The sequence below is a fragment of the Vulpes lagopus genome, chromosome 14 (genome assembly GCF_018345385.1).
Source record: "Vulpes lagopus strain Blue_001 chromosome 14, ASM1834538v1, whole genome shotgun sequence".
Lineage (NCBI taxonomy): Eukaryota > Metazoa > Chordata > Mammalia > Carnivora > Canidae > Vulpes > Vulpes lagopus.
The window spans coordinates 13085296-13107576 of record NC_054837.1 but is presented as its reverse complement, the minus strand read 5'-3'; the positions used below and the strand labels follow the sequence as shown (position 1 = coordinate 13107576).

Genomic DNA, 22281 nt, shown 5'->3' with positions numbered 1-22281 from the left:
TCATTGGAATAGACTGGGAGTTCTAAGTATAGTGGTTTCTCATTGGCTGAGCTGTGATTGTTTCTTAATGGCTAGGTGGTGTTTGCCAGGGAAGGAGAAAATCTTCCTTTCTTCTGCTGATGTCTTCCTTTTACCGGGTTTGCAGAGAACAAGTGGTAGTCTATGAGAGCTCCCCCTGCTGGCCTCCTGATGCCATTGTAAACAAGGTTTCCATTTATTAATTTTCATAATAAAAGTGTATACACACTTATCTATAAATATTCTATATGTCATTATCTTTGTCTACATTAAGCTAAACATGAGGTCATAGAGATGTCTCTAGCTCTAATCCATTATCATTAGATAGATAATGATAGATCATTCTAGCTTCCTCTTGCATATCTGTAAATTCACACTTCAGCTGTGAGAAACCTGCCTTCATAATCTGCAATCTGTTTACTTAATTGTCCAATTCCAGTACACATGTCTAGTAGTATCGGAATTCATTCATACCTTTATGCTATACAGCTTAGAGTACAGTGCTTATGTGCAGATCTTTCTGCCATTATTCTTACAGATCCCACTCATTTTCAAAGTTTCTTAGGTCAGCATCCTATCTTCCACTACTTCTGTTGCTTTATACACTGGTAATACAAATTGGATTGCTTGTCATGTTCTGCATTCTATCCTGGGATCTCCTGATCTCCTCAATTATTTTTTTAAATTTGCATGCATTAAGTTCACTTTATGTGCTGTCAAGTTCTATCAGTCTCTACAAATACAAAGTATTATATATCCACCATATTACTATGGTGGATTTCACCATTCTAAAAAAAAACCTTTTCTTTTTTTTTTTAAGATTTTATTTATTGGGGCACCTGGGTAGCTTGGTGGTTGAGCATCTGCCTTTGGCTCAGGGTGTGATCCCGGGGTCCTGGGATTGGGTCCCGCATAAGGCTCACTGCAAGGAGTCTGCTTCTCCCTCTGCCTATGTCTCTGCTTCTGTGTGTGTGTCTCATGTATAAATAAAATCTTCAAAAAAATTTTTTATTTATTTATTTGAGAGGGAGAGAGCACAGAGTGAGAGTGAGAGGGAGATGTGGGCAGAGAGCATGAAACGGGGCTTGACCCCAGGACCCTGAGATCATGACCTCAGCTGAAGGCAGACATTTAATGACTGAGCGATGTAGGTGCCCCTAATCCCCTATTTTTGCTCTACCTATTCAACCCCTTTACCCAATCTTCTTCCTTGCAACCTCTGACAACTACTGATCTTACTATCCCTATCGTTTTGTCTTTTCCAGAATGTCATATAATTGCGATCATATAGTAAGTAGACTTAGCAGACTCACTTCTTTCTTCACTCATCAATATGCATTTAAGTTTTATTCATGTCTCCTTGTGGCTTGATTTCCCATTTCTTTTTTGTTTGTCTATACCATATTTTCATTATATATACATCATATTTTATATATACATCTCAGAATTTGTTTTTCCATTCACTCATTAAATAATATCTTGGTTGCTTCCAGGTTTTGGTAATTATGAATAAAGTTGTTATTAACTTTTATATGCAGATTTTTGTATGGATCTCCAGTTGGGTAAATAGCTAGGAGTATGATCGCAGAATCTGACAGTAAGACTATGTTTTGCTTTGAAAGAAACTGCCAAACTGTCTTCCCAAGTGACTGTCCTATATTGCATTCCCACCAACAATGAATGGCAGTTCCTGTTCACCTGCATACTCACCAGCATTTGGTGGTGTCAGTGTTTTGAATTTTGACCATTCTTTCATTTATTCATTTATTTATATTGTATTTATTTTATTAAGAGAGAGCTTGCACATGTGGTCAGGAGAGGAGTAGATTGAGAGGGAAGGAGAGAATCCCAGTGCAGGCCTCAACTTTAAGACCCTGAGATCATGATCTTGCCAAAACCAGGAGTTGCATGCTTAACCAACGAGCCAGCCAGGCACCCTTTTTAAAAATTTTTTAAAATTTTATTTGTTTATTTATTTATTAAAATAGGCTCCAAGCCCAGGGTTGATCCAATGCATGGCTTGAATTTACAACCCTGAGATCAAGACCTGAGCTGAGATCAAGAGCTGGACACCCAAAGAACTGAGTCACCCAGGTGCCCTGATTTTGACTATTCTAACAAGTTTGTAGTGGTATCATTATTGTTTTAATTTCCTAATGACATATGATGTGGAGTATCTTTTCATATGCTTATTTGTCATTTATATATCATCTTTGATGAGGTGTCTATTCAGGTCTTTTGCCCATTTTTTAATTGGGTTGCTTGTTTTCTTATTGCTGAGTTTTAATAATTCTTTGCATATTTTGGATAACAGGGTTGTGTGTGTGTTTTTTAAGTTATTTATTTATTTATTTACTTATTTATTTATTTGGAGAGAGAGAGAGAGAGAGTGCACAAGCAGGCAGAGTGGCAAGGCAGATGGAGAGGGAGAAGCAGGCTCTGAGCAGGGAGCCTGATGCAGGGCTTGATCCCAGGACCCTGGGATCATGACCTGAACTGAAGGCAGATGCTCAATCGACTGAGCCACTCAGGTGCCCCAGGATAACAGTTTTTATCTTGTGTTTTGCAAATATTTTCTCCCAGTCAGTGGCTTGTCTTATCATTCTCTTTATTGTGTCCTCCAGAGCAATTTTTAATTTTAATGAAGCTCAGATTATCAATTATTTCTTTCACAGACCATGACTTTGACATTGTGTCAAAAAGTCATAACTTCTTCTAGAAGCTTTAAGTTTTATAGCCTTGTATCTTATGTTTAGTTCTCAATTTTTCATGATAAGTATAAGGTATATGTCTAAATAAATTTTTTTTGCATATGGACATTTTATTGTTCCAGCATATTTGTTGGAATAAGTATCCTTTCTCCATTGTCAATTTCTTTGCTCCTTTATCAAGATATCAATGGACAGTTTTTGTGTGGGTCTATTTCTAGAGTCTCTATTCTGTTCCATCTGTCAACCTGTGGATTTTTTCACCAGTTCTACACCATCTTGATTACTGTAGCTTCATGTAAATCTTGAAATTAGGTAGTGTCAGTCCTCCAACTTTGTTCTTTTTCAGTATTTTGTTGATTACTCTAAGTCTTTTGCCTCTCCATATAAGCTTTAGAATCAATTTATCAACACCCACAAAATAGCTTACTGGGATTTTGACTGGGGTCATTGGAATATCTAGATCATGTGATTACCATGACATCTTAACAATATTGAGCCTTCCAGTCTATGGACACAAAATATCCCTCTGTTTATTTAGATTTTCCTCGATTTCTTTTATCAGAATTTTAGAGTTTTCTGCATATAGATCCTATATTTCTTTAAGTAGGCTCCACACTCAATATGGGGCTTGACCTCATGACCCCGAGGGCAAGAATTGCATGTTCCACTGACTGAGCCAGTTGGGTGCCCTGATCCTATACATGTTTTGTTTATGCTCACATTGTTTTAGCTCTCTGCCTTTTGGAATTCTTTGAGGCCTAGGTTTGAAGTACATTCGTAAAGAGCTACCATTTCCTTCTGCCATATACTGAGATGGCTTTTCAAGCCTGTTTCTTACAAGAAATGGGACTGTAATACCGTAGTCATAGGTTTCTCATTAGGATCAAACGAGGATGCTTGTGAAATGCTTAGAACAGTGGCTGGCATATGGTTTAAGCTCATTCCATTTTAGCTCTTATTAATGACTAACTATCAAAATCCAGGAAAGAATACTACAGGGAAAAGCTAAATGTCCACTTAGCAAGTTTCTAATTTCTAAAGGTCAGGATTCCAGCTTAGTAAGAGAAAAGAGTCTTGCACATGACACAAGACTATGAGACTATCTTAATCCATGCAATGCTGGCATACAGCAGACAACGTGAATAATCCTGTCTGAAAGTCTTTCCTTCTTTCCCCTGAACCTCCCTCTATTTTCAAGGGTTTGTTGTCCTGACCAGGACCCCTGGAGGGAACACTGGATTCCTGCTGGCAGATCCCAAGAGAACTTCTCAGACAGATCCTTAGAACTGTCTTGAATCTGTAGGATCCTCTGTGGAGCAGAGCAACTGTAGAGGTCTGACCACACAAACAGAAAGGTTTTTAAAGCATTTGGCTAAAAGCTGAGGTTGGGTGAAATGTTAACCAAACAGTGCTTTGATAGACTCAACGTATTGCAGGACTGCATTAGAGGGGTCAACTTCAGATCTGGATAGCAAAGTGGACCCAGAGTCCTATTCCCTTGGAAATTACAGAGATAGGTGTGTAATATTGAATCCAGAAACTTCTTTTTTTATAAGATTTTTTTTTTAAAATGTATTCATGAGGGACGCCTGGGTGGCTCTGCAGTTGGGTGCCTGCCTTCAGCCTAAGGTATGATACTGGGGCCCTGGCAATTAGCCATAATATGACTGCAGTAAAAATCTCATTAGAGGAAATGATTAGAGGTATTTTAATATGATAACATTTTCACAGGTTGATCTGGAAGGGAGCTCAGTTAGAATGATCTTCTCCAACCCTCTTATCTCACACAGGAGAAACTATTTCAAACTCAGAGAGGTTAGGTGACCTGGACAAGGTACACAGCACCACCAGGGTTAACACTTGGGCATTGATTTTCCTGTGAGGTTAGGCAGATGAGGAATCCTTTGTTCCCTTTTCTACTTACAGAGATTTTTTAAATTTTTTATTATTATTTTTTTTAAGGTTACTTTCCTAGTCCTAACAAGTAGCCCTGCTACCCAAGGGCTCGTGTCTCAAATGATTAAATCCCGTTCTTTGTTTTGTTTTGTCTCCCAGGCCTCCCGCTTTCTGGTTGGTTGAGAAACTGGCCTGTCTGGTCCGGGTCCAGCCCCACCCACCCCCAACTCCGGGCGGGCTGGCTGAGAACAGCTGACACCAGCTCACGTGACTAGTAGGGCTCTCAGTTCCGCTCCCTGTCCCAGACCAGGGTGGGTACTTGCAGGGACTCCTTCTGTGGGGGGCACCAGGTAGGCACCCCAGCCCTGCCTGTTCACTGCTGGGACGGTGAGGGGGATACCACACAGGCGCAATTGGACAGACTTGGGCAGATCAGATGTCAGGTCTTCTGTGCTTGCCCAGGGCTCTTCAGGCAGGGGGGACAGAATGTAGCTGCCCTCAAGAGGTCTCACAGCATTCCTACTTGCCCTCCCCCTCCCCCAGCTCCCTACCTCCAGGAAGATTGCTCAGCCCTTCCTTCCTCTGTTCTTTGGCCTTCCTTTCACCTCAGCTACAGATCTTTTTCCCCTTTCTCTCTGCTGATTTAGCAGCATCCTGCTGGGGGTGTGGAGAGATTAATCAGTGACAGGAAGCTGCCTCTTTCAGAGCAGTGACCCGCTGTGGTTAGGAGAGCCTCTGCAAGACCAGCCCTAGAAGTCTGTGGTGTTTCACCCCTCTGCTCCTGCCATGGGGCACCTTGGGGTCCTCCTCTTCCTGCTTGGGGGCCTGGGAACTCTCGCTGATATCTGCGGTGAGTAACCAAATCTACTCTGTGCCTCTTTCCTCCTGGGTCCTTGGGGGGAGGGGGGCTGTTTTGTCCGAACCTCTCATGAGGTAGCTGGAGAAACTGAGGCTCGGATGTGTGGGAAGATCCGATTTAACTGCCCCTTTGGGCTTCCACAGCAGTTGGGACTTAGCTGGACTTCAATGTTTGACACGCTGTATTGAGATTAATTACAGTTGACCCTCGAACAACATGGGTTAGGTCTACTGACCCTCCATGCAGCCAAAAATCTATCTAAAACTTTTAACTCCACCAAAACTTTTTTTTTTTTTTTAGATTTTATTTATTTATTCATGAGAGACACTGAGAGACAGGCAGAGACATAGGCAGAGGGAGAAGCAGGCTCCTTGCAGGGAACCAGATGCAGGACCAGATCCCAGGACTGGGATCACACAGCGGAGATGCTCAACCGCTGAACCACCCAGCTGTCCCTCAACTCCCCCAAACTTAGCTACTAATAGCCTACCATTGACTGAAAGCCTTACTAATAAGATCAACAGTCAATTAATACATATTTTGTAAATGTATTATATACTGTATTCTTAGGATAAAGTCAGTTGGAAAAAAGAAAATGTTAAGAAAATTACAAGGGGGATCCCTGGGTTGCTCAGTAGTTTGGCGCCTGCCTTTGGCCCAGGGCGCGATCCTGGAGTCCCGGATCGAATCCCGTGTCGGGCTCCCGGTGTGGAGCCTGCTTCTCCTCCTGTGTCTCTGCCTCTCTCTCTATCATAAATAAATAAATAAATAAATAAATAAATAAATAAATAATAAATAAATCTTAAAAAAAGAAAAAGAAAATCACAAGGGAAAGAAAATAGATTTGGGGCACCTGGGTGACTCAGCTAAGCGTCTGCCTTCGGCTCAGGTCGGGATCCCAAGGTCCTGGGATCAAGCCCTGTGACCCTCTCCCAAATAAATAAATGAAATCTTATTTTTTAAAAAAGAAAATACATTAAAAAAATTTTAGAGAGTTTATTTATTTGAGAGTGAGAGAGTACAAGTGAGGTGAGGGGCAGAGGGAGAAGCAGACTTAGTGAGCAGGGAGCTCGATGCAAGGCTCAATGCGGTGCTCCATCCAGGGACTCCATCCTTGGATTTAATTTAATACACATTGACTGAGGCTTCTCGTGCCAGTATAGCATTGGGGCTTGGGGAAAGAACAAGGCAGGTGCCATCCCTGTCCTAGTAGATTGTTCTAGTAAAAGGAACAGACAGAAGTCAAGAGGCAAATCGGTACTGTTTGGGGACTATGGTGAGTGCCAAAGGAAGTGAACCAGGCACGGAGGTTGAGAGCTGGGGGCCACTGATTTAGGCAGAGAATTTGAGGAAGGATTTCCAAGGGCCAGGTGTGATAGGGGGATTGAGACCCAGAGAAGGCAAAGAAGCTGGCAAGAAAAGGAGTGGGGTACATCCCAGGCAGAGGGAAGTGAGTATGCGGCTCCATTACAGGAGATGAGGAGTCTGAGAGAACATAGGTGGCAGGTCATGGCAAGGAATTTGTATTATATTGTACACAGAGGAGCCTAGCTGCTTCGGCTCTGTGTCCCAGTGTCCCCCTCAGGGGCCTCTTGGGACCTCTTGGGACCATCTGGGAGTCTGAACACAGACCTGGTGCTCTTTGTGCACTGGAGATAGGCAGAAAGCAGAAAGCAGGCAGGGAAGCCTCTGTGCTCTGGGGCTACCCACCTCTCTTCCCTCCTTGTGTTCTGCCCGCAGCCTTAAACTGTATAATATGTTTTCACCCCCTGGATCTCTTGTGATCTTTGGAGAAACCAAGAGGCAGGTTCAGGTGACAGATAAGTCAGTGAAGGGTTGGAGGAGCCAGGTGACCTCTAAGGCACCCCGGCTTTCCAAGACTTTGCTGGACTCAGTTCTCATAACTCCAGGCCACAGTCTTCCCTGGGCATCAGGAGCCCCACCCACTGTTCCATACATGCAACCAGACCCCTTAGCTCTTGGCTCTTAGTTCCTGTACAGACAGTCCCTAGGAGAGACCTGAAACCCAGTCCTCACCCTCACTGGATCCGAACCATTCAGTAGTTGGCCCACAGACCCAACAGAGAAGCCCTGGACCAGGTTTGGGGGTACAGCTGCCTACTCCTGAGCCAGTTAGCTGAACCTCATTCTCTCTTCTGCAAAATGGGCTAAGAATGTTTCCCTGCCTTCCTCCTTGGTGTGGTGCAGAGGATCCCACAGCACCTGCTTTACCAGCTCAAAGCTCTATGAGGTTGTGAAATTGACAAAGATGCTGCACTAATGCTGCCCAGGGTGGGCTCCTATGCTTTGGAATGTCAGGCCTGTGAGCTGGCAGAGCTGCATGGCCCTGTGAGCAAGAGGCCCCATGGAGAGAGCTCGCCCTGGGCCATTTTTATGACTGGAGGCTGAATTGTGGTTATTGGCCTCTCTTTATAGCTCTGGCTCCTCTTCTTATCACTTCTAATCCCAAGGCTGACTCACCTGTTGCAGGTTAGAGCCAGGAGTCCGGGTGAGGCTTCCCTACCAGTTTGAAGAAAAGGAAGAGGGAAAGAGAGGGACAAGGGGACATATGACCAGAGAGACAGGCTGAAAGAGGTAGAGACTGAGACAGGGGCAGCCCGGGTGGCTTAGCGGTTTAGCGCCGCCTTCAGTCCAGGGCCTGATTCTGGAGACCTGGGTTCCCTGCATGGAGCCTGCTTCTCCCTCTGCCTGCGTCTCTGTCTCTCTCTGTGCCTCTCATGAATAAATAAATAAAATCTTAAAAAAAAAAACAGAGACTGAGACAGATCCAGACAGAGAGGGGGGAAATACCTACAGGAATGGGAGGCAGCCCCAGAAAGACACTGAGAAAGAGAAAGGAAAGAAAAGCAACCCTTGTGCCCAACCCCCACCCCTTCTAGGCCCTCCATAGGTAGTAAGAGATACCTGTGACTTTTGGGAAAACAGACATGAGATGGTGGGACTCTTGGGGTGCCTGGCTGGCTCAGTCCACAGAGCATGTGACTCTAGATATCAGGGTCATGAGTTTGAACCCCACTCTGGGTGCAGAGATTACTTTAAAAAAATGATGGTGGGGTCCAAACCAAGAGAGATGGGCCTGTATGAGAGAAACCCCAGTCCTTGTGCAGGTGAAGAGCTCTGGTGGTAGTTCCTTTTCTCAGTCCCCCTCTCAGGAGGGGCAGCTTGCCCAGCATCCTGGGACTCAGCACAGTGGAAGCAGCTGGAGCCCTGCAAATAACTGGGAGGCAGTAAATGGGGAAAAGTCCAAAGTGTCTCCAAGGCCACCCACTGAGCTCAGGTTCCTCCCCTAAGGGAAGAAGGCAGGGTCAGCTGGAGCTGGGAAATGCCTCTGAGGCTTCTACTTCCCCAGTATTTCAGGATTCTGATGACACAGTTTCAGGCTAATCTCAAAGCACATGGAGAAATGGTTGCAGATGATGATGGCTTTCTAACAGATTCACCCCTCAATCTCAGGCCCTCTTCACCTAACAAAATGTGGCAGGAAAAGCATTATTTTGAGATCTGCTCAGAGGAATCTCTCTTTTTTTTTTTTTTTTTGCACAGAGGAATCTCATCAGGCAGCCCCAGTTAGCCATGGGCAGCCTACATGGTTTATTTGGCCTTGTTTGTTTGTTTTAAGATTTATTTACTTGTTTTAGGGGGGAGGGGCAGAAGGAGAGGGAGAGAGAACCCTCAAGCAGACTCCCTGACCTGGGGCTTGATCCCATGATCCTGAGATCATGACCTGAGCTGAAATCAAGGGTTGGCCATTTAACTGACTGAGCCACCTGGGCACCCCAGCCTGAAGTGTTTTATTTTTATTTTATTTATTTATTTATTTATTTATTTATTTATTTATTTATTTATTTATTAAAGATTTTATTTATTCATGAGAGACGCAGAGACGTAGGCAGAGGGAGAAGCAGGCTCCCTGCGGGGAGCCTGATGCAGGACATCCCAGGACCCTGGGATCAGGACCTGAGCCAAAGGCAGATGGCTTAACCACTGAGCCATCCAGGTGCCCCACCTGAAGTGTTTTAAAACTGGATGTGAGGGGATCCCTGGCTGGCTCAGCGGTTTGGCGCCTGCCTTTGGCCCAGGGCGCGATCCTGGAGTCCCGGGATCAAGTCCCACGTCGGGCTCCCGGCATGGAGCCCGCTTCTCCCTCCTCCTGTGTCTCTGCCTCTCTCTCAATCTCTGTGTCTATCATGAATAAATAAATCTTTAAAAAAAAATAAAACTGGGTGTGTAACATGTTCTGCATGTGGGTTATGGTTTTTGTAAATGGATTTGGCAGAGCACCAAAGAACAGAGGCTTTGCAGGCAGGTTCATCCTTGGCTCTGCAGCCTGTATAAGACACAACATGACTTTGTATGGCTGTTTCCTCTTTGCGCAAAGCAATGGTGACAGTTCCTATGCCACAGGGCTAGCATGAGAACCAGGTGAGGTCAGGTGCAGTGCCTGGGGCACATAACGCAGCTGGGCCTCCACTCTCTTGTTACCCGTGGTGGCAGAGTGGTTGCCTGGTACCAGCTTCCTCTGCCTTCAGCCCCCCACCTCTTCCTGGCTCACTCCAACTGCTGTTTTGGGATATCTGCTTCCCCTCTTTACCACCTTTCATTACTGCCATATTTTCCCATACAAGTAGGTTGTGTGCTTGATGGGGATGGAGTAGAAATGTTTATTCCCTGGAGAAGGCTCTGGTAAGGTAAAAGCAGTTCCTTGCTGGTGGCCTGGCCCTGCAACCTCACTTGGCCTATTCTCTTTCCTAAGAAATACCGGAGGTGGATAGCAAGCTGGTGGAGACACTGGGCCAGCGCCTCTTGCCCTGGATAGACTGGCTCTCCCTGGAGCACCTGAACCCCAGTATCTACGTGGGCCTACGCCTCTCCAGCCTGCAGGCTGGGGCCAGGGAGGCCTTCTATCTGCACATCCTCAAGCTCAAGTACCAGCAGAGCTTCCTGAGGTATCCCGGTTCACTTTCTTCTCCTTTCCACCTCCTAAGAGACAGGAGACATATGTTCTGATTTGGGCTGCCACTGCTTTGTTGGGAGACTTTGGGCAAATTTTGTCTCCTTTGACACTTTCTCCATCTGTAGAATGGGGTTGGCTTGACTAGATTGGAGGCAGACATCACTAATCTACAATCCCTCTCATAGTGAACCCAGAAGCAGCATTTAGCAACATCTAACTCTGTGCTCCCTTTCCAGGGGGCATTAAGGGGAGGCCTGTTCTGAGGTTCGGTGTAGGAGTTTGAGTGAAAGGTGAAGGATCATGAGCATCTCCTGCTTGGATTCCCTCTCAAGAAGTGGACACAGGGCAGGGAGAGGGAAGAAAGGGAAGACTGTGTAGGCAAAGTGTGATCAATATGGTGGGGCAAACACAGGTCACTTGGATGTGAGAGCCCTTGGGGCTTGTCTTTTTTTATCTTTACAAAATATGTATGGCATGTACCTTAGAATGTGCATAGCTGCCTGTCTACTTTTGGTAGTTCTAGCAAAGTTTCTCATTGTTAGGATTCTTTTCACTTTATGATGTTGAGGGTGATGGTGGTGCCCCAAACCAGGCTTACCAGGGTGGCATTTTCTTACAGAAATATTGTTAACTGGCTTTAGTCCTAGGCTTGCTGTCAACGATGACAACAGGGACGACCAGGCCAAGCCCTCCATGGGCCAGTTGGCCCTCTACCTGCTGGCTCTCAGGGCTAACTGTGAGTTCGTTGGAGGCCACAAGGGTGACAGGCTGGTCTCCCAGCTGAAGCGGTTCCTGGAAGATGAGAAGAGGGCCATTGGTGAGAGGACATAGTCTGCCAAATGTGTGGGGGCCTCATTGAGTAGCATTTTCTGGGGAAGCATCTAAGTCAGAACTTCAGGTTTTCTTCCAGGCCTCTTTTCCAACCTCCATTCTGCTTGTCTCACTATCCACCTAGAGGCTTGGCCCTGCTGCAGTAGCCATCCTTGATCAAGCCTTTCCTGTATCCCACATGTACTCTGTTGGCAAGTTCTACTGCTCAGCTATCAGGACTGAACTGACTTTCTACCTCTGGGACAACTCCATGGCCCCCGTACTTCTTATTCCTCAGGCTCTCTCTGCTAACTGTCCTGCCTCCTGATTCGACCCAGCACATGACAACTAGGGCAAGCCTTTTTTTTTTTTTTTTTTTAAGATTTATTTATTTATTCATTCAGAGAGAGCGAGAGAGAGTCAGAGACACAGGCAGAGGGAGAAGCAGGCCCCATGCAGGAAGCCCGATGTGGGACTCGATCCCGGGTCTCCAGGATCACAGCCCAGGCTGCAGGCAGCACTAAACCGCTGCACCACTGGGGCTGTAGGGCAAGCCTTTTAAATATAAACTTGATCTTGTTAGCCTGCTGAAACCCTGCAGAGGCTGCTCACTGCTGTGTCACAGGCCTTCAGGCCCATCTGTCTGTCTTTTTCTCCTCTTCAGGACCTGCTGGCCCACTCGCTCGTTCACCCAGGCACCTGCCTTTCTGGCTCTGGCCACACTGATTCTCAGCTTACAGATCAGGGTCTTTATATATGTTCTATATATATATATATATCTGGAAGGTTTCCTTCTTCTTCTAGCTTACCCCTGCTCCTCTTTAGCTATTCTCCACCCTGCCTCCCCTGTGTCACTGCCTTAGAGAATCCTGCCCTGATTCCCCAGCTACTCAGAGGCCTCTACTGTATGGCCCCAGAGGCCTCAGTCCACATTTCAGTTCTAATCATGCTGTCATGGGTGCAGGTTGTGTTACTGTTGGAGGCCCTGGCTGCGCTCTGCCTGGCTGGTTGCCACTAGCTCGGTCACCACCCTGAGCATAGCATCTGACACAGAGTGGATCCTCAGCAAGAATGGGTTGGGACAATGAAGGAATAAAAGATCCCATGACCCAGAGGATGGTGTTGGGAAGTGCGAGCAGTGGGGTCCCATGTGCTGGCTGGGCTGGTTCCTGGGAGGGGGCAGGGAGGCAACCCCTCAGGCCCAGCATAAAGCCCCTGCCCCCTGGTTTTCTCCCTCTTAGGACCCAATCACAAGGGCCACCCCCGCACTAGCTACTACCAGTATGGCCTGGGCATCCTGGCCCTGTGTGTCCACCAGAAGCGGCTCCATGACACCGTGGTGGGCAAGCTCCTGTATGCTGTGGAACATGAACAGCATCTCCACCGGGACCACCTCTCTGTGGGTGAGTGGGCTAGACCCTACTAAAGCCAGGTTGACACTCCTCCAGCCCCCAGCCCCAACTAAAGGCCTCCATCCCCTGCCCCTTGCTCACCTTTCCCTGGGACCCCTCCTTATGTGTCTCTTAGGAGTGAAATGATGAGGGCTCATGTGTGTGTGGTACAGAGGTTGTGAGTCAGTTTTGTAGCTAGACTGGGACCCTGACCCCAGCTCTGTCACACTTATTGTAGGCCACCCCTCAGATGGCCATTCTGATTCAGCTTCTCCTATAAAATAACCTCCCAACAGTATCCTGATAGAAAAATGCCTTCTGAGTAGAGGGCTTAGCATAGTGCCTGGCATGGAGAAAGTTCTAGATATATAGCTATGATCTTGTCATCATATGAACTGAGAAGCCTGAGACCTGGATTCTGGAACTGCTACCTCACTGTGTTGCCTTGGTTCTCTAGTACCCTTTCTTTCTTTCTTTTTTTTTTTTTTTAAGATAAAAAAAGAGATTTTATTTATTTATTCATGAGAGACAGAGAGAGGCAGAGACATAAGCAGGGGAAGAAACAGGCTGTCTGCATGGAGCCTGATGTGGGACTCGATCCCGAGACTCCAGGATGATGACCTGAGCCAAAGGCAGATGCTCAGCCACTGAGCCACCCAGGTGCCCCTCCAGTGCCTTTCTTATCATTGTGATTTAGGCTCTCTTTTAGTTCTGGCATTCTGTGTGTGCCTCACATGGGTGAGGGTAGGGTGGAGTAGGTTGGGAGGGTGAGAAGGTGCCCCAGAGAGAAGGTGACAGGGAGCTTGCTCTGCCTGAGGCTTATAGAAAAAACACTCTGGACCCAGTAAATAACTTCAGGATGGGGACAGGGATTGGGGGGCTTCAAATCCCTCAGGGCCCAGGCAGCAACCTGGACCTATTAAATCAGATCACATGGGGGTGGTCCCAGCTATTGGTCTGTTCCAAAATGCAGGCCGGTTTGGGAACTAGTGGTGTAGGATAAAGTCCTCTTGGGCCTCTCTCTTCCGGGCTCTCTCCATAACCTCTAACCCCTAAACAGTAGACAGGGTAAGGTGACCAACCATTCTTGTTTGCCTAGAACTAAGGGGCTTCCCAGGACACTGGACTGGAAATGGCCAAACTGGGAAAGTTCTGGGCAAACTGGGCTGAGTTGGTCCCCCTAGCTGGTGAGAACTTTCTAAAATGCTGATCTGACTATGCCCCTTCCTTAAGTCCTCTGGGGGCAGCCCATTGCCCCAGGGCCCTGCCTAGACTGACCTCAATTGGCTCTGTCCCTTGCAGACACAGTGGCCATGGCAGGCTTGGCCTTCACCTGTCTGGATCACTCCAACTTCAACCCCAATCAGAGACACCGGATCACCCTGGCCATTAGGACAGTACGAGAGAAGATCCTGAAGGCCCAGACCCCTGAGGGCTACTTTGGGAATGTCTACAGCACCCCTTTGGCATTACAGGTAGGAAAGATAGCTTGGGGCCATAGTCCATCCTTGTGTTTGGAGGACGGTGGCCTGACTAGGGACCAGAAGACCTGGCTCCTCCATGCCAGCTGACCCACCTCCTCCTTGTCTTCCCCATTTGTCACCAGTTACTGATGAATTCCTTCATGCCTGGACAGAAGCTGGGTACAGCATGCCTCAAGGCAAGGACTGCTCTGTTGGCCAATATGAAGGATGAGGCCTTCCGGAATGCCCTCTTAATTTCCCAGCTGCTGCCTGTCCTGAATGGCAAGAGCTATGTAGATCTCATCTCCCCAGACTGTGAGGCACCAAGAGGTAGCTGGGCCTTTCGCAGGCGCCCTGTTCTTTTCATCTGCAGAGTGCTCCCTGAAGTCTGAATGTCCCAGGGAAGGGAGATGGCTTAGTCTTGATTTGCTGAGTCCACAGGTGTTTGTGGGTGCACATGGGACACACCTACAGCTAAGATGTAGACATAGCTTCCAGAAAGTCATAGTGTGGGGAAAGAGATACCAAATAGAGAGCTCTGGGTGGGCCATGAATCTGCAGCCCCTCATGTAATACCGCATGCAGAAATGTTTGAATGAGTAAATGGGGAGAGACACATTTTGGATAGTCCTGATACATCATAATGAGTTCCAATTAGCAGCTTGAATCAGGGCTTCATCTGGGAGAAGGACTTTAGTTGGTGAGTAGGATTTGCTGGAGGATAAGAGCAATAGCAAGGGCAGAACCGAGAGGGGGCGGTAGGAACAAAGGTGCCAAGGTATAGAAGACTGACATTTGGGGAAAAGGTCTTCCTAGAAACTGGGATATGGGAGAATGAGATGGAGTTGCAGGCAGGAGAATGAAAAGAAGGGGAGACCCTCTGTGGTAATGGTGTTTGTGGGGTGATATGAACAGATGCATATTCAAGAAAGATACCTTGGGCTGCTCTGTGGCAGATAGGTGGTAAGGGGGATACTGGAGTCAGAAAAAACAGGGAGGGGCCCAAGCTTGGGCAACCTTGGCACATGAGGGCAAAGGGACAGGGGAGGCTGGGCTGGTGCTGGCTGGGATGGACCACAGTGTCCTCGAGGGAAGAAAGGATGACTAGCACCTGGCTCCCTGCCCTCACACCAGCTACCCCTTCCTCTGTCTCTGGCATAGTCCTATTGCAACCAGCCATGGAGAATCCTTCACAGACCCAAGAGGTCATCAGCGTCATGCTTAAGGTCCCCAGTGTCTTGCCACCATACAGACACTCCATCTCTGTCCCTGCTGGGTCCTCCTTGGAAGATGTCTTTAACAAGGCCCAGGAGCTCGGAGGATTCACGTAAGACCCCTACCTCTTGGTCCTCACCCCACCGGACCCCACATCCCTGAAACAGAACATGGATGGGATGGGGATGGAAGAAGAGGTTCCCCAGTAGAGGTGCTGGCCCAGGCTCTGCTTCTACCGTCTTCACTCCTTTTTTTTTTTTTTTTTTTTAAGATTTTATTTATTTATTCATGAGAGACACAGAGAGAGGCAGAGACATAGGCAGAGGGAGAAGCAGGCTCCCTACAGGGAGCCTGATATGGGATTCAATCCCAGGACCCCGGGATCACAGCCTGAGCCAAAGGCAGATGCTCAACCATTGAGCCACCCAAGCATCCACACCTTCTCTATTCCTGAATGGCCCACACTGTAGTGGAAGCGGGCTGCTGTGGGCCAGCATTGTCGGTAGCTCTGAGAACATGCTCTGGGGGCAGAGCATCCACATTGGAATCCCAGCTCCACCACTCCCCAGCCAGGTACCCAGAGCTAGTTATTTACCTGCAGCCCAGTGAGAACACCAGCTATGCCCTGCTCCTCACAGGGCCCATGCAAGGAGTCTAGGAATTAGCACACAAAGAGGACATGGCATATGTGGGACGTGGCACCTGCACTTAGTTAGCTCAATACAGGCTAGCTTTCAAAAGAATAAGAATTTTTATTATCAGGCAATCTTGGCCTCATTCCTGTGACGAATTACCTTGGGCAAGTCCTCTGTAGAATGTAGAGGTTGGACAACATCCTTAAACTTACTTCTCACTCTGACAAGATTCAACAAGTCTGGGGCCGAGGATTTCTAGAGCATTGCTCTATGCCCAGCCATGTCCATTTTTAAATAACATGGGTGGAATTCTTGTGTTACCAATGGGGAATCTGAACCAGAGGAGTTGAGTGCTTCCACGGGATCACCCAGACTCCAGACTTCTCTTCTAGAAAGCTGGGCCTCAGTTTGAGAGGGCCTCAGTTTCTGTTCCCCACCTGGAGTTCCCAAAAGACAAAGAGGGTCCATAGCTGGTGTCTTGAAATTGTCTGGGCCAGGGAATTTTGGGCCAGAGATACACAAAAACCCCTTTAAAGAACAAAAATTCTCCCAGACCTAGGTTATTTCTGTTATACTATGACTTAGATGTATATTATTATGGTTACCATTAAAAGTCCCTTTTCTTTCTGGCTCCAAACATCTGTAAATCCTAAACAACTTTGCAAATTAGATATAAAGTGTAAAAAGAGTAACATTCAAATAAGGACTATTTGCTGAGGAGCCAGGTGTACATGGCCAGGCATGGGATGGGGTGAGCCCGATGCTCTCAGGTGCTGAGGCCTGAGCTACTGTCAAGCCTGAGTTTGTCCAGGCGACTGTGGCTTCATAGGCCCTTCCCTGGCCCCCAACACTCCATTCACTACTGAGCCCACCTCAGTTCTGTTCCCAGTAGTCTGCAGTGCATACAACACAGTCCCAGATGGCCACACACACTGAGCAACTTGACAGGCCCAGTCTAGCAGGCATTGAGAGTATGCAGAACCTGCCGGCATTCATGTCTGAATAATGTCCTCAAAATGAAGAAAAATAGAACTTGACATTCTAATTCAGAAGTCTGGGATCTCTGAGAAGACATCAGGGAAACAATTTTGTCAGTGGGGGTGGGTGCCTGAACTGGGTGCAAAGGCCAGACAGGAAGGTTGTGTTTAGGGGCCTATAAATGAACGGCAGAGAAAGGTAGACTGCAGAGAGATCCAGAGAGAAAGAGAGGGGAGAGAAAGAGAGAGAGAAATAGAAGCAGACATACTCTAAGCAGCCACATGGACCCACAGAGTTAGAGAATGACAGGACAACAGGGGCTACTCTATGACAACCCCCTCCACCGAACACTTTCCCTTTGACGAAGTGACCCTGAGTGGTTTTCTGTCTCTTAAAACGATAGAAACTTTCCCTCCCTAAGACAGAACCATTGATAAGCCTTTTAGAGGGAGGAAGAACATGACTCATGGACTTTTAAGAGGACCCTTTTGGCAGCAGTGTCCATGTGATTTGGAGAAATGCACAGTTGGAGACAAGGAGCTCAGGGAGGGGGTGGTGTGAATAAGGAGTTTCTTGGCCACAGTGGCCAGAAACCTAACTCTAACCCTCTTTGGTAATGGGGACCATGGGGTGTGTAGAATCAGAGAGAAGACTAAGCCACCCAGCCATAAGAGAAGGGGAATGCCACTGAGCCCAGATTCTTCCAGAACCAGAGACCCAGTGCCACCACCATATCTCTGTCTTACACATCCCTGCTTCTCTGCATGATGGTTTCACCCTCTTTCATTGGACATTGGCATCGTAATGTGGTTCTGGCAGCTTCTGCTCCTCACCCTGTAATGTCAGCTCCCAGAGAGGGGGCAGCTGCTGAGCCAGTAATGTAATAAGCATCCCTTCCTAAGCCATGGTCCTGGTCAGTGAGGAGGGGTAAAGTCTCCTGAATGGGCAGTGTCGGGGGAGTAGAGGAAGGGTGGAGGTGAGGCCCATGGCCTGGAAAGGATTTGGCGAGCTCTGGCCCTGAGGGACAGGCCAGGGCTTTCCTGATGAGGGTAGTTCTGTTTCTGCCCTCAGGTCAGTGGAAGCAAAAGTTACCCCTTCTTCCTCTGCCTCTCCCTTTGGTAGGTATGGAACGCAGAACACCTTGTCAGGCCCCTACCTGACTTCCGTGATGGGGAAAGAAGTTGGGGAGCGTGAGTTCTGGCAGCTCCTCCGAGCCCCTGACACCCCGCTCCTAGAAGGTAAGTCCCCTGACCAGCCTGGTTGCTGTGAGGCTTCCCCAGCTCACCTCGGCTTTCCCCTGAACATTTCTGGGCCTCAGCCTCGATAATCACTGATGCTCAAGGTTGCTTATAAGTTAACTGAACCCTTAAGAATTCTTAGGTAAGTTATTGTGGCAAATCTAGGAAATCAGATAGGCTAAAAATAAAAAGAAGAAAAAATCAGGCAGCCCCAGTGGCTCAGTGGTTTAGCGCTGCCTTCGGCCCAGGGCCCAATCCTGGAGACCCGGGATCGAGTCCCACGTCGGGCCCCCTGCATGGAGCCTATTTCTCCCTCTGCCTGTTTCTCCCTCTGCCTGTGTCTCTGTCTGTCTCTCTCTCTCTCTCTGTGTGTCTCTCATGAATAAATGAATAAAATCTTTTTTTTTAAAGATTTTATTTATTTATTCATAGACACAGAGAGAAAGAGGCGGAGACACAGGCAGAGGGAGAAGCAGGCTCCATGCAGGGAGCCCGATGTGGGACTCGATCCTGGGACCCTAGGATCACACCCCAGGCTGTAGGCGGCGCCAAACTGCTGCGCCACCGGGGCTGCCCGAATAAAATCTTTAAAAGAAAAAAAAAATCACCTACCATTTGCTACTTAGAAATCGCTTCTTTTAACTGTTGGTGTATTTTCTTCCAGCTAATTTTTTAAATATGTAAGTTTGCTTTTTCTTAAAAATGGGGCTTTCATCTGTAGCAATGCTGTCTGACAGAAATAAAATGTGAGGCACGTATGTAATTCTAAATTTTCTAGATGGTGACACTAATATTAACATTATATCTTATTTAACCAAATATATAAAATATTACTCTTCCAAGATATAATCAATGCAAAATTATTAATGACATTTTTACATGCTTTTTTGTTCTAAGATTTCAAATGCTCAATAGCTCTATGTAGCTAGCGTGAGCATGCTGGATGGCACAGCTCTACATACTGTTTTGCAACTTTTGAAAAAAATTCTTTTTAAAAGACATTTTATTTTATTTATTCACTTTTTCAAGTAAGCTCTCTGCCCAATGTGGGACTCGAACTCATGACCATGAGATGAAGAGTCACATGCTCTACTGACTGAGACAGCCAGGTGTTCTGCAACTTATTTTTTTCACTTCTTAACGTATTATAGATATCTTTCCATGTTGTTATATGTAGATTTCCTCCTTCCTTTGAAATGAGTATGTAGAATATATCACTCACGAGGGTGTCTTGGGCTGCAAGTAACAGGAAGCATAGTGCAAACTAGCTTCCACTCTATGACATCCGTTGACCAGAGTCCAGAGGGAATGAGGACTTCTGGGCTGGTGTAACCTGGACTCCAGCCCTGCTCCCCTATGACTCTATACTCCTCTTACTGCTGGCTTCCTCTTTTTGTGTCTTCTTGTGTCTTCCCAGGGCTGTTCCCTTTGAAAACTTTGCCCCGAGCAGACAGAGGTGGAATTGGGACACAGGCACATTCCTGGACCCATCCCCATTGTTAGGAGATGGCTCAGGTTCTGTACTCATCATTGGCTAGAGAGCAAGGATTGCCACACAACTGGCGTGGGCCAGTCAGGGCCCGCCTTGGCACTGGGTGCTGCAATGCGGTATGGAGTGAGATGGGGAGGCTGCGGCTTCTCAATTCCTGCTAGATATTTAGGGTTTTAACTCCAGTTTTTTTTTTTTAAAGATTTTATCTATTTATTCATGAGAGACACAGGAAGAGAGGCAGGGACACAGGCAGAGGGAGGAGAAGTAGGCTCCATGTAAGGAGCCGGATGTGAGACTCGATCCTGGGAATCCAGGATCACACCCTGAGCCAAAGGCAGATGCTCAATCGTGAGCCACCCAGGTGTCCTTAACTCCAGTTTTAACTCTTACAACATTAAGCTGTCATGAGCATCCTTGTGCATCAGGCCAGTTACCAGACAGACTCTTCTGGGTCATCTGTCCCTGCTCTTGGTACCTGGAGCTTCTGTGGGGGCACCTATCCCATGCCAGGCATCAGGCCAGGAACTTTCCAGTATGTGGAAAAGCATTCTCTTTCCCTGCCTGCTTCTGAACAGACTGACAAGTAAAACAAAGAGGTGGCAGATGGAGACCCCAGGTCTGACCTCTACTACTGAAAATCAGGGCTAGAGATTGTAGACTGGTGCAAGAGCCTGATGGACTCAATCATGAGGCAGACGTGGATCATCATATCCTCTACCTCCCACCCTCTCTGTTCCCCAGTCCAGCATGAAGCCCACTCCCATGGGGAAGAAGGAGCACGTGGTTGTGATACCATTATTGTCCTCATTTCAGAAATGGGAATGCTAGCACTCACAGAGGGAAGATAATTTGCCCAAAGTCACACTGCTGATGAGTGCAGAACTGGGGCTTAACCCTAGGTGCCAGGCTGGACCTTGATTGTCTCTGGTGAGCAGAGGCTGGCTCCAGGAGATTTCACTCATGGAATTGGCTGTCCCTCCAGACCACACTGAGCAAGTCCCTCTTCCCACCAGTCCCTTAGGGGACCCTGAAGATAGTGAGTCTGCCTGTCAGGTGTTGCCAAGGGTCTCTTTCCTTTCATCCCATGTTGGTTATCCAACATGCTGTCCCATGCCCCTTCCTTGGGGGGCTCCCCCACTGTAAAATGAGCCTGGGGGCCTTAGGAACCCTGAGGTCACTGCTGTTTTCAGTTTCCAGAATGGCTCTGGACAGCTCCCTCTTCCCTACCACCAAGCCCTGAGAGGATCCCAGAGACCTTGTCCATAAGAAGAGGTGGGGAGAGTGAGATTCTCTGCCCTGCTAACTCCACTGCTCACCCCGTTTCTGCAGGTATTGCTGAGTACACCCCCAAGAACGGAGAAACCATCGAGCTGAGGCTGGTTAGCTGGTAGCCCCTGGGCTCACCTGCCCACAGCCTGGCCTACTCCCTGGGCTTCTGCCTTCCCTCCAGACATCGCTGTAACAGGCACACACCCAACCCTGCTGCTACCTCATGTGTACTTGGAGCAGTGTCCCCTGGATTACCCAGCTGTCACCCTCACAGATGTCCTCAGCCATCATCCACCCTGGATCAGGGAACCAAGCACCTTCCCTGGGAAGGGTGCCTTCTCAAGTCTGGCTCAGCCTGGCCACACAGGCATCCCCTGAAGACCACTCATAGTCTGAAGGGTCTAAAGCAGACTCCTCGACACAAGGAGAAGTCACCGGCTACTAGTGTTGTGAGTACCGCCCCATATGGGATTGGGGTCCTGCGAGGAGACCTCTGTGGCCCAGGGGCTGTGGCCCTGACCCCAGCTCTGTCCCTGGCCTTCAGGGAAGTGGCCCCAGTCCTGGTCGTGGCATAGTGCCTGGGGAGGGCTCTGCAGAGCTGCTCAAAGCCTGCCTCTGAAATGATTAAAGTGTTGATTGTGCACATGCCCCAGTGTCCTGATGCCTCAAGCTCATGACTGAGTACTGAGTACGGGGAGGCGGGGGTGGGGTGGGGGCGCTGGAACAGAGGAGGAGGAGACGCTTCAGAGGGGAGCAGAGGAGGAAGAGGTGGGTGAGCATTCTCCCGGGTGCTGGGAGGACGTGACGCTGGCAGTGGCAACATTGATTACTGCTTAGGGAATATGTACGTGCTAGACACTTTCTCACACAACTCTGAGGTTGTGGATATTCTTATTTTCATCTCTACTTTGCAGATAAGGAAATTGGTACTCACAAAGGATATGTGACTCACCCACAATGTCAAGCAGGGGACATGGCTTAGGAGACAGACCTGGCCTGGGGTGGCCTCCTGGCTCTTCCACTCAAACATTGAAAGGTGGGGGCTTCTGTGGTTGTTATGATTACACGGCAGAGCCCAAATATGACTGGAAGCCCAGGACACTAGAGCTTTTTTTTCTCTCCCAACACACAGTCAAGGTACCACCCCAGGCCTCAGCGGCCAGGGGCCATGGATCTTGCCTGGTAGGGGGAGGGGCCTGACCTCTGGGAAGTGGGGTTCAGGCCAGGCAGGCACCCCACATGCCCTTCCTCACCAAGGTTCGGAAGGGGGCCCTGCCCTCAGAGGGGCATTCTGTCAAGTTCTATAGCGCTGCAAAGTCATCAAACTCACA

General features: G+C 47.9%; 1 protein-coding gene across 1 annotated transcript; it reads left to right on the top strand.

The window, feature by feature from the left end:
- Positions 1-4899: 4899 nt before the first annotated feature.
- Positions 4900-21597, top strand: TCN2 (transcobalamin 2). The gene is made up of 10 exons (XM_041728513.1): positions 4900-4975; positions 5331-5475; positions 10259-10451; positions 11101-11276; positions 12511-12672; positions 13963-14135; positions 14267-14453; positions 15285-15450; positions 18074-18189; positions 21011-21597. Exons 2-10 carry the CDS (start codon positions 5412-5414, stop codon positions 21070-21072), a joined length of 1299 nt encoding a protein of 432 aa, XP_041584447.1. The 5' UTR covers positions 4900-4975; positions 5331-5411; the 3' UTR covers positions 21073-21597.
- The last annotated feature ends 684 nt before the right edge of the window (positions 21598-22281 follow it).

Bases quoted from the DNA above. Each gene is read 5' to 3' on its own strand.
- TCN2 (XM_041728513.1), top strand. From the start codon at position 5,412: ATGGGGCACCTTGGGGTCCTCCTCTTCCTGCTTGGGGGCCTGGGAACT. The intron at 11,277-12,510 runs GTGAGAGGACAT...TCTCCCTCTTAG, and splicing joins AGATGAGAAGAGGGCCATTG to GACCCAATCACAAGGGCCAC. The intron at 15,451-18,073 runs GTAAGACCCCTA...TCCCTTTGGTAG, and splicing joins CAGGAGCTCGGAGGATTCAC to GTATGGAACGCAGAACACCT.